At 37.9% G+C, this 12,905-nt stretch overlaps 1 protein-coding gene across 2 annotated transcripts in view; it reads left to right on the forward strand.

Moving 5' to 3' along the window:
* The window catches only part of drp2 (dystrophin related protein 2), a 116,849-nt gene that overhangs the window by 72,850 nt on the left and 31,094 nt on the right, over positions 1-12,905 (forward strand). For both annotated transcript variants that reach the window (XM_041990499.1, XM_041990501.1), the window contains exons 9-14: positions 315-375; positions 3,696-3,757; positions 4,277-4,351; positions 5,483-5,684; positions 8,669-8,754; positions 10,444-10,601. In XM_041990499.1, coding sequence (XP_041846433.1) covers positions 315-375; positions 3,696-3,757; positions 4,277-4,351; positions 5,483-5,684; positions 8,669-8,754; positions 10,444-10,601 — 644 coding nt within the window. The remainder of the gene's footprint in view (positions 1-314; positions 376-3,695; positions 3,758-4,276; positions 4,352-5,482; positions 5,685-8,668; positions 8,755-10,443; positions 10,602-12,905) is intronic.

Genomic DNA, 12,905 nt, shown 5'->3' on the forward strand with positions numbered 1-12,905 from the left:
ATAGCAAGTCTGCAATGTTCCTTGTTTATCCATAACTGAACCCCTGTGGTTCAGTCTGGGAGTCAGTTAAAATGCTACAGTGACCCAGTCTCACCGACTCCTGCTGTAATCTATTAGGCTGTGCCAAACAAACTAACGCTCTGTGGAAATCCCACACAATAGACTCCTCTCTATGGCTTCACTGCGCCTGTTGTATAGGGGGTCTAAATGGACACTGTCAGGCATACTGTGCACAATGGCATTTCATGCATGACATGCCCAATCTGAAATTGATTTTTTTTTTTTTTTTTTTTTCTGTGTGTGTGTTTGCACAGGTTCAGTGCAGATACCATGGGAGCGTGCCATCTCCCCAAACAAAGTGCCCTACTACATCAAGTAAGTGCCTTTTCAGGGTCAGTGTCTATATTGTCAAATTAAATCTACTTTTTTAGGGCAGGTTAAATGTCTAAATTTACACAGTGTATTTTATTTATTTATTTATTTATTTATTTTGTGATAAACTGGTCTGGCCAAAGCTGGGTAAACAAAACATTTATTTTAATTTATTTTTTTTTTAATTGTGTGAACTTGCACTACTTTTTTTCCTTGCTGCATGGTGAAACATCTACACTCAACTTGTACAGACATGCTAACAGGACATGACATGGCTGCTCACGCTGATAGAACTCATACTTGATAATACGTTGGTGACTAGTCCGATTATATTAGCACCTGAATTGAAGTCTGTACATGAGATCTCAAAATGATTCAATCCACTTGATTATGAAAATCGACCTGTACAGCACTTGCAATTGTTTTATTTTAATATAAAGAAAATGTCCAAAGCTAAAGTAGCAAACGTAATCAGCTCTTTGAACACCTCATAAGCTAACAATTTACTCACTCAGTGAGCGAAGACCTCCGCCAAACCATTATGGGTTTTTTTTTTTTTTTTTGTTTGTTTGTTTGTTAGTTTGTTTTTTTTGCCAATAATTGTGGGCATTAGTTTGAGTTTGAAGCTTTAATGGCAAAATTATCCATATTTCCCCACAGTAAAGAATCTTTTACTATGATCCAGGCAGTGATCTGGATCAGACTCAAAATCTAATCACTTGTTCCCTGTTCCATTTCTGAGATTTCCTATTTTTTTTTTCAAAATCCGTCCACTACTCTTAAAATCACTGTATGTTGCTAAGAGACTGACAAACCAACGCTGCTGAAACATAAACTCTGCCTGTCTAACATTACCTCATCCCAGACCAAGACAAGACTGGCCTGTAACGCTCTCTCTCTCTACATATATATATATATATATATATATATATATATATATATATATATATATATATATATATATATATGTATGTATGTATGTATGTATTTATATATATTTATATATATATATTTATATATATATATATATATATATATATATATATATATATATATATATGTGGATGGATGGTGTAACGGTAAGCCAAAATATAAGAAAGTAGTATAGTATTGTTTTTAATGGCTCTTGAACATAGAACCAAATTAAACAGCATAGGAAAAACGCCTTTAAGCTTTCCGTAGTGACTTCGTGGTTTGAGCACATTTCATCCAAAACGAGTTTTCGGTGAGAGCGCGATTCCATCCCCGTGTGGAATGGACGGGGCTGCAGGGAGAACGAATCTCGAACATAGCTCGACTAAAGACCGGCAGGCTGTTCTTGTCTTATCTACTTGTCTTTGTTCATTTACCAACTTCACTGGGAAGCTGAAGTGCTCTCAAACAGGAGAGGGAAGATGTTTATTAAGCTCTGGTTTCTCCTTAAAACTGTCTCTAGCTATAACGTTCGCTAGTTACTGTGTATCCATCCCTTTTATAAATAAATACATTAAAAGAAAAGAACATTTAAAAAGAATGCAACAAAGAACATGTAGTTCTTCAGTAAAGTTTAGATAAACAAGATGGGTGCAGCTTTATTATAAACAAGTAAAAACATGAAAAAACAGCAGCAGATATCAGATGTAGTTTATTGTACCAAAGGTTGTCTAAACAACTGTGAAACATGCTGTCCGCTGATTATAATGGATTTATAACTGCTTCAAACAAGATGCAAAACAGCTGGAAAAGAAGGATTTTCAATAAATAAATCATCAAAGAACCTGAGTGTTGATCATTCAGTTCATAGTGAAGCATTGTGACCCCATATACACTGCACATAAAACCAGAGCAAATTTGGCTGGAGTCGATTTGGATTGAACATCAAAATTAGTTAAAACTGTTTGTTTTCCGCTGCTTCACTCAACACTAACAAAACAGAATGTAACTAGATCTTATTGTGCCTGGGTTTGTCCCCATTTGTTAAATATAGCTCATCCAAATGCTACAATATCAAGAAGTCAGGGAAACATGGAAAAGCATAATTTTACTTCCATATCCTCGTCATTGTACGACTATACATCTTCATTTTTTTGGATTCAAAATTATTTTTGCAATAACAAATCAGAAATGACTGACAAGTCTCTCCCAACTATCTGTCAGCACTCTTGTTAAACGCAGAGAAGATTTCTCTGCAGTTCACCTCACACCTGTTTACTATTTTTAAGATTTAAGATGTATTTGAATAAAAATATCTCATGTGTCCTAAGGCCATCAGTGAGGCCTGCTCTGTGCTTTTTTTTATTTGTGCAGAGATCAGATATGTCATAGCAACATTAACAGGTTTTCATGCTGCTTTATTCTTTTAAAAGGAAGAAAAGTGAAAACACATTTGACTGCAAAAGCCAAGACCAACATGTAACCCCTTCTTAAAATTTTATTTTCTTCTTCTGAAATGTTTTAGTTAAGAGAAAAACTCTTCCTTTGATTTCTAAACCATGTATCACTTTATACAAGCAAATATAACAGTGTGCAGTTTGTAAATCTTAATTGCTGTTAGGACAAACAATTTTATTTTTATTGTTTAAACAATAAAAGAAACTATGGAACCACCATGAGCCCCGTTTGCTTTATAATTCATTTCATTCATCCATACTTTTATTTTGTTTGAGATGATATTCAGTGTTTATATGTGGAACTCAACTAATGTGCAAATGTGTTTGTATTTCTGTAGTCCCATTGATATTTTCTATCCCATTAATCTTATTAATAATTTGTAACACTACCTTGTGGGGCTTTGTTTAGTCTACCTATCTTTAAGGACTATATTGTTATTCCAGCAGGAGTGGGAGGTGCACAGTGAGTAGTAGTCCACTGGGCAGCAATCGATAAGCACTTGCATGGGAAAAATGATGAGTGCAGCTCTGAAATACTCCTGGGTTCTGGCAGATTTCCTGTACTGGGGCTTCTCGTTTATTCTGCCGCATTTGTCCTTTTATGGGATCTATTTTAAAAATGATAGATTTTAGAATGAGCTGGATTTCGTGTTGCATTTATAGAATGAGCAGTAGTACTGTGATGTGATTTTTAATGCCTGAAAAGAATACTTTTTGTATTTAACTTTTGACTTTTCTTACCTAAAACCTTTTGGTTTAACTTGTAAATAGGGGTCATCTTATTCTGCTTTCTGAAATTTGTCTTGCTCTTGTTACGTGCTGCCATCTCATTTCTCCTTTTACTCACTGACTCACCTTTCTGTCACAACGTATTTGTGCTCCATTTTTACCTTGATCTTACCCCCATTCTTCCCAGCTTCATGAAATCTTTCACTTTTCTTACATTTTTTTCAGCCATCAGGCCCAGACAACGTGCTGGGACCATCCAAAGATGACAGAACTGTACCAAGCACTGGGTGAGTAAGGAGACAATTGAATCACCCTCTTGTTTACTCATCCAGGACCCCCATCGGACTACAGCAACACCACTAGCATGGTGCCCCTGGGCTCCTGCTTTGAAGGCCTCGTAATGCAGCTCATTAGGGGACTTGTATTTCAACCACCTTAGGGACTACATTTCTACTGTCATTAACCTACGAGGTCCAATTTGCCTGTGCTGTGATTACTTCCCGCTTCGCCTCTAATTAATTGTTATTAAACGACATGTGTTTTACAGTTAATCTCATCTGACACGGGGAACTTGCAGGGGAGATTTGCACACTTTCACATGCGTAGCCAAGCATGCATGTGAACAGAAACATATGCAGAAAATATTTGTGAAACAATAAACTACTAATGACTGCTGCAGTGGTGCGATAAACAGAGGGACAGATAGTGATGGGCAATTCCTCGATGGCAGGTTGGAGAGTGATACAGGATGGATTAGTTTTCTCTCATCTCTCTAATCTCTTTCTATCGCTTTTCCCTTCCATTAGCGGATCTGAACAACATCAAGTTCTCAGCATACAGAACAGCTATGAAGCTGCGGCGAGTTCAGAAGGCTCTGAGATGTAAGTATACCTTTTTTATTTAAATGTCTTCTGTCTTCTGTCTTTATTAATCTGTCAAAAGAATTGTTCCTTACAAATACTTGGAAATGCTTAGAGAATTCTCAAACCCATTTTGCTTCAAATAGCAGCAATAAAATATATTGCTAATCTCAGAAACCACTAGAGTTACTCACTTACCAGGTTCCTTCTTAATTTTACTCATGGCCTGGATACGTAGCATGCTGGGTAATTAGCTATTAATTGGTCCATTTGACTTATAAAACAGAAAGCAATTAGCTTTTGCTGCATGGTTGGAGCTTGATTTTTCTGTCCCCTAAGGGCCCTACTTCTTTCCTTGTCCTTTTTCCAGCAGCTATGATGCTCAAAATCTCAGAACACAGCTCATATTTGTCTCCAAAAAGTGTTCAGTTTTGCACATTTCCTTATCCATGTTCATCCAATTTCTTTTTTTTTTCTGTTGCAACTTTCCTCCTGCTGTAATAAAAAGTCAGTACATGCGCAAAACATGTCTTTCAGTTGCTCTGCCATTTTCTTTTGCTTCCTAGCTGTCTTATCTTACCCCAGTGGGCTTTATGTGTTGATATCATTACAGAATTTAATTGCCAAGCTGCCTTGATAACTGGAGAATTTTTACCCTTTCTCTTTGCACATTTTGTGAATGATTGAGCAGTGCAGCGTTAGAGCCCATTAGAAATGCATTTTTAGGTGATTTCCTCCCATCCCTGTGAATATTCCTCTTATCTCCTCTCTCTGTATTCTCCCTCATTATCGTGCTATCCAATTATACCTGGCATCAACGGACACTCTTTTAGTTCCACTCCTAGGGATGGGCCATCAAATTAGTTTAGAAGAGTGAAATCAAATTTGTGCCACTGCTCTTGAAACATATGGTAGGGCTTAAGTGGCCAAAAAGGGTGAATAAGCACTGCTGCCGCTTGTTCTCTTGTTTGCTTAGTGGAAGATGATGCGCCTGCCATGTCTTTGTGTGTGTTTTAAAGTGAGTGTGCACTCATGTATGTGTTAATAAAGTTAGCAAAATAGTAAAAGCTTCAGCACATGTATGCATATGAACCAAACAAAAATAGCAGTATGTTTTTTAGAAATATAAATACAAATCTGTATTGTGTCTAGTGGATCTAGTTGCACTGAGCAGCCTTGTGGAGGTGTTTCGGGAGCAAGATCTGCAGCAGGGAGAGCACATAATGGATGTTGTGGAGGTGATTCATGGTCTGACAGCTCTGTACGAAAGGCTGGAGGAGGAGAGGTCCATGCTGGTCAACATTCCACTTTGCGTTGACATGTGTCTCAATTGGCTGCTTAACGTATATGACAGGTGAGTAAGCTGGATGACCTTTTGTTAAAAAGTATTTTTGACATAAAACGCATTGTGTGAAGTTTGTCATGCAAACCAAGTTGTCAATCACACTTTGAACTCATAAACACAACTCTCCACCAACATCCAAGAAATGCATCCCATCTCTAGAGAACGCTGCTTTCTTTTTTAGTGTGTTTCTGAGAGTATTGACTGTAAAGCTGTTGTGCATCTAAGTTGGTTTTACTTCTAGTGAGTGAAACTCCATCAGTGCTGTTTTCATGCAGTCATCCATCCAGCCATTCTGTATACCTGCTCATTCCCAGAAAGGGTCACAGGGTTTTCATGCAATCAAATCTCCTAATCACTGGGTGATGGAGGTGCCACATTTTGAAAGGAAAGAATAAAGGATAGAAGACTAACAAAAGTCCAGTGCAACGCAGATAATATAACTAATCCTTAAGTTATACTAATTTCTGTTATATAATGCAAATTAAGTTTGATATTACACTGCCATTTACAACCTTTTTGGTAAAAGATATGATCTCAACTGATTCTGTTGTACGACAAATACAATTCTTTTAGTGAGTCCAAATTTTTATTAAACCTTAAACATGAAATGTGAGTTTTATCCTACTCAGATGAATATATGTGCATGCAGAATTAATAGAAGCTGAATTACAGAGAGAAAATGTTCTCACTCTTGATGTCAAGCTCTGCACAAGTCTGCTAATTATGCATTGATTTGAGTTATGTGTCTTGCAGCAGGAAAACTTCTAAAACCTGCAGGATACCAGCCCTCAAGGACTAGGATTAAGGATCCCTGAAATAAACCCCTATGCACCCTGATTATGCAGACACATATCACCTACTAAATTTATAAAGAAAAATTGAGTTTCTAGGGCTCACTTCTAGAAAAAAAAAGTTTAAAATTGAAATGGTGATTTCGTAGGCAAAACTTGGGTAATGCTTATACAGGTCCAAAGGAGGAGCTCGGTAATGATGCATGCATAGCATTACAGAAAATTTTATGCTTGTTTGTGTCCCTTATCCAGAAGGTCCTTGACTGTACTTGTTCTCTTTTCTTTCTAGCCGTCTGGATTATCTATTTTAATTTTTAACTTTTCATGGTTCAAAATTACAATATTTTATGTTTTTTGGCTTCCAGCCTCCACTACCTCCACAGAATAAAATGTTGTTGAATAGCACTTCTGTCTGTGACTTTTGGAAAAATATTGATTTTACAAAGACAACTGCATTTAATCCTTCTTTCTGTTGTCTGGACTTTCGGACTTCTGGTCAATATTTACCTATTTTGTCTATATGTATAACGTAATTCTTAACAGGGATCAAATCTTTCCAGGATAAATCTAAACGCTTCACACTGGTGTGCTACTTAGGCACACCATTAATCATAACTAGCATATCCTATTATTGGTCCTGTTTTAGATCTATACAGTCTAAAATTTTCAAGAGCTGGGTAAAGATAGCAAAGCGAGGCTATCAACTTCATCACATTGTTTTAGCTTGAAAACAAATAAATACCATCTAAAGACATCATATCAGCTAAAGCTGCAATAACACTGTCCAGGCAGAGGGCCAGTCAACCCTTCTGAGACAGAACTGAAACAAATTGTCTTTGACATTAACACTCCCCCATCTTTGATCTAAGATGAATCTTTTGTCCCATATCCAGGGAATTAAAAAAAAAGAAAAACACAGATCACAGACACAGTAAACAAGAATATCTCAATGAGGGCTGTAAATCCGGTCTGCAGCTTTTATGCTTGCTGCTAATGAGAGACAATCAGAGACTTTACCCCCTGAATACATTACTGTAATTGCTTTTGTTTCCCAATAAATAGCTGGAGGAAATGTGAATGAGACTTGTCCGTGTTTGTGAGTACATTTATAAATATGCATTGTGCCAATAAGTGTTCTTCACTTTAAAAAGCATTATCCATGTTTGCTCCAGAGAGTTGTCACATGAGCTGGGCATGCAGGAGTGATGTGCACCCTGAGGAGCAGCACAGAGGTGCATATTCAAGTTAGCATGTGCCACACAGCAAAAAACGTGTGAAAGGTGCTGACAGTCAATCGCCCTCATGTGCTCTCCAGCTCCTCTGGACTCACTCCAGCCCTGAATCTAATAGGGAGGATGACAGTGATACTCTCCCTCCTGTCTCTTCATGTGACCTCAGTTGTTCTTAACCTGCTTGTTTTGTTTTTTTGGGGTTTTTTTTTTTTTTTGGTGACTTCCATTTTGACCAAAGTTTGGATTGAAAAAACTGTTTACTGTGTCTCAAAAATTGAAAGCAATCTCTTGAAATTAAATTAACTCTTTTACTCAATTTTATGCTCTAATGACCTGATGTCTGGTGAATGGGATGTTCTTGATTTATCACTTGAAGATTGAAATGTTAAATTAATTAGCCAGGTTTCTGCCAGTGAATCTCAGCTTGGCACTTCCTCCAGGCTGTGTTGGCACCAGTAATGGTGTGTTTGCTTCTCAAATTCAGTCTCTCGTCAGTTTCTTTCCCATATTACTTATATTTATTTATTTTTTAGTGCAAGCTGAAGAAGTGCTCTGCTGATAGACCTTGCTGCTAGTTAATGATAAGACTATTATTCATTCATGGAAAGTACTTTTGAAGCTGTGTGGGATATGTGAAGTATTTGTGTGTGTGTGTGTGCTTATACTGTAGGCATGCATGTGTTTGAAAGCGACATATGAGCTTGTTATTGTTCTTATGGGCATAAACCCGTGGACACAACACTTCATCAAGCGTCTGCGGTTCCTTTACTTACTGCGAATGCATAATGTAATTTCACACAACTTCACTGACCTGTATTGTGCTGCTTCGACCCATGTAATTCCTTCCAGCAGGGGTCAAGCAATGAATGTGTGAATATAGCATCATGACCCCTTACTCTGTGGTTTGGGATTATTCACCTTTCAAAAATCACAATCCTTTAACTTTTTTCCTTCACTTTTTTTTTTGCAGTGCTCGAAATGGCAAGATGCGACTTCTCAGCTTTAAGATGGGGTTGGTGAGCTTGTGCAATGCAGATGTCCAAGAGAAGTATAAATGTGAGTCTTATTCGTGGAGGTGAATGCATCTTCTCAGCTGCAATGATCCAAAACAAAGCAGCCCTGATTGCCTGCAGTATCACATAAAGACATCCACTTAGTGTAATGGAGGAAATGGCTCTGCTTCCTTAATGGAGAAAGCTTTCTTTACTTCTTTGAAATACACCAGAAGCCTTAAAAGGATTGCTTGCCAAAGATGGTGTTCATGCAGACTCTCCTTCTGTGGCTCTCACTTTTTTTTATCAAGTCAACTTGCAAAGAGCTGAGCCGCTCCTTTCATCCTTTTTACTATTATAAATCATATAATATTTTATTTGTGTGCTGCTCTGGTTGGAGATTAGTTTTTACTGTTCTTTTGTAACCCCACTCTTAGATTCATTCTGCACACAGAAAAAATTGAAAGCTAGCATTTGAAGTGATTAGTTGGACCTATAACAGCTTGATCGGATACAGGATCCAAGACTGGACTCACAAATCCATGGCAGGATTTTTCATGCTCAGCACACATCTGTGTGAGATCCAAAACTAAAAGATAACACATTTATCTATAAATGACTGATCCCTGTTGTAAATTTAACAGGTTTCTCACTCATTTAGTCTTATTTACACAACTTCTGTTTTGTTCTGTTGCTGACCTCTCTTTATACATTTCATCCTGAAAATGTTTTCAGTCCTGTTTAATTCATTCACCAAGTTAATAATTAAATATTTTCTTCAGATCTAGCACTGATTCTTTTGCCTTCATTTGCAGTCTTTGTCTGTTCGTCCACTACCTCGACAGACTAAAACATCTCAACAACAGCCAGATAATTTGTTGCTTGTGCCTCCAAGCCCAGGAATACAATTACCTGCCCACAGAGTTTGAAACATTGCAAGCTGCATATTTAGGATGTCATAGACGGATTTATTACACAGATTTATTAAAGTGTGTCCATAAAACATGGCCAAAACTCCTCTGAGGAGCTTTGTGGGAACATTTAAAACGTGAAGCACGCCTCGACTCTGGTTATGAGAAGGCTTTAAGATGCAAGAGTTAAAGCTGGACGTATTCTCTGTGAGGATGAATAAGTACATGGAGTGGGGGTGGGGATACATCGAATGCTTATTCTGGCATTCTGCAGCCAACTCTCATGCCTGTCAGCATCCATCTCCTCAGTGACAGGCAGACTTTCAGCCATGGCTGCTGCTTAGTAAAGGGCTCTTTACTGACAAAATGCTACTTAATGCAACTCTGACCAGCCAGGCCACTATTACTGATCTGATCTCTTTTTCCATGTAACTGAATTTAATTATTTTTTAGGTAGTTTTGACTTATATAGGCTTTATTGCACGGAACTTGTGGCGGATTAATAAAAGAGATGAAAACAGATATAGTTTATTCAGCTTTTCGCCTCTTACTGAAGTTCTGCTTGCATTTGGGATTAAATGACTAATTTACATTTCAAAAAGCTTAGATGCAGCAATAAATACAAATGCCCCCAATCAACAGATGTGAGAAGCAAAAAAAAAAAACAAAGAAAGAACAGGCAGATGTGATGATAATGCACTTAGTGTTTTTTTTGTTGTTTTTTTTTAGATGCACACTAACACCATTCATAATTCATGCTGTTACACTTACTGGTCTGTAATCAGGTTAGTTACTGCATAATTGATAGATAACTGTATATATCTTGCATGCATGTTTTGCAGATTTATTCAGTCAGGTGTCTGGTCCTGGAGGCTTGACAGACCAGCGTCACCTCAGCCTGCTGCTCCATGAAGCCATCCAGATCCCTCGCCAGCTGGGTGAAGTTGCTGCTTTTGGTGGCAGCAACGTGGAGCCAAGTGTTCATAGCTGCTTCCGCATGGTGAGGACACGGTCCCATTAATGCATTTCACACCTAAACATATTAGCAGATGTGCTGATCAAAACAAATGCTTATGGACTCTGAGAGCAGATAAAAGCATTTGTTGGCCATATGTTCTGATTTAACTAAACACAACTGCTCACATAACACTGTTACAGGTTTATACTCCACCAGCTGGGATGCTCTGTGGATATAAGTGGCCCAGCATCCCTGTTAGAGCAACAAATTCATGCACTGTAAGAGCTGTGATAGCTTAAGTGTTTGAAGCAAAAACTTAGTTGTTCCAGTAAGAAAAATGGAAGCCATCTTAAAAACTTGCTTCTTTGAGGTATAAGTATGTAGAAATTTTCCAGAATACTAATAAATGTATAGGGAAACAATGGTTAAGCTCCAGTTATTCAGCACAGAACTGGATTAGATAAAGAAAGGAAACTGCCAGCTTTGTGAATTAGCAATTTACTGAGATAAATACAGCATACGTGAAATAAAAGTGTTCATCTACCACTACCTGAAGAAGCCACAGCTGTGGCAAACATATTCAAAATGTTGCTTTAGGCATTATATGATATAAATATAACTTTGCATTAGATCCACGAATATAGTCAACGTTACATAAAACATAATGGTATTTATGGGAAAAAGTCTTGTTGAATGTTATCTTTTGAAATATATAATTAAACTTAGTATGAGAATGTGAAGTAAAATCGGGGTCTGGAAGTGGACAAAGGAGTAGCTAATGAGCAGAACTGTCCCTTTCTGGTTCTGTTATAGGAAGAGTTCTGGAGAGGACTAACATGAAAACACTGGAGGACAAGTAAGGAATGAAACAAAAGGCATGCTTTAGCAAGAGGCACACGCCAGCTTTATTTCCAGGCAAACAAAACTCAGTTAATGCGCAGCAAAGTTACCCTGTGAGGGAGCTGCCTTCTTGAAATATTCATAAGATCACATTAATTAGACAACCCATCTTTCCCAGGCTTCAGGCTGAGGCCACAACACAAGAATTAGGACTAGTCAGTGTCCCAGTCTGACATCTATGCTAGAGGGGTCTTTCAGTGTGACCACCGTCAATGGCTGTTGTTAGTGTCTAGCTGTATAACACTTCATAGATCTGATTGGTTTAAGCTAGAAAGTGCCTTCTTCTAACTCTGCCGTATGAAGGACATCTCATTGAATTAAAAGCAAAGTCTAAAATAAAGATCCAAAAATGGAGAGGAACAGTTAGCCAAAGACAAAGACTGGGACAGACAGTTAAGCAGGGGACAACAGGGAGCGAGACATGCAACTGTAAATACACCAGAATATTAGAGCAACACCAAGGCTTCACCGGGAGGAAAACAAAGCAAAGACTGGAAGTACACCAAACCATGAAATGCAAAGAGGTATTTTAAAAAGGAATATAAAGCAGTTGGTTAAAACCAAATACTATAAAAGAGTCTGAATGTTTGAACTTCAGCTCTTGGCAGAAAGTTCAAGAATTCAACTTTCAAGGCTCTGGGTATACCAGAACTGTTTTCTTAAGAGGAAGGTAAAGTTCTCTTAAAAGGTTACCTTTGCAAACCCTTTTAAATTCCGACATTTCAAGATAGATCTTAATTACATGCACTTTATTCTGGTCCATGCTTGCTGTATCAGCTGACTGATTAAATTCTAATTATGTCTTCATTTGCTCCATGTCAGAGCATTTCCTTGTAGATGAAATATCCTTGGAAATCGAACTGGAGTGTGAACAGTTTGCCAGTTTATCACTTGACTTAGAAATGAGTGACAGATTTTATTTGGAGATTTGGGTTCAGCGTTTGCTGCCACGTGAAACTGATTCTGCTGATGGAGGAGTGAATGAAACTGACCCAGGACAGAATAGGCTGAATAAGGCAGTTGCCCAGAATAATCGGATTTTACTGACAGCATGGCAGTACGCACAGAGGCTAACAGGATGAAATCAACCAGGAGAATAACTTCTCTCCACGTGACTATTTCAACACTCAATACTCTACCAAAAGATTTTATTATCATTTATTATCATTTATTTTGGATTTACAATGCAACAAAAGCATTTTCATGGGTTATTGCATGTTTGATGTAATAGTATTTCCTAGCGACGTTTAAACCCTTGTCTGCCGTATGTGCTGCTACACTATGTGATGACATGGTGTCCTCAGCACATACAGTTTGAGTTCCAGGTGTTCAAGGAGCTTCCATTTCACCTCCCACAGGGAGTGAAGCTGGCTACTCTCCTAACAGAAGAGCTTATACACCCACTGCAGACCACACACCCCTGTACACCTCACTGTCTCTTATCAG

Source organism: Melanotaenia boesemani, chromosome 7 (genome assembly GCF_017639745.1).
Source record: "Melanotaenia boesemani isolate fMelBoe1 chromosome 7, fMelBoe1.pri, whole genome shotgun sequence".
Lineage (NCBI taxonomy): Eukaryota > Metazoa > Chordata > Actinopteri > Atheriniformes > Melanotaeniidae > Melanotaenia > Melanotaenia boesemani.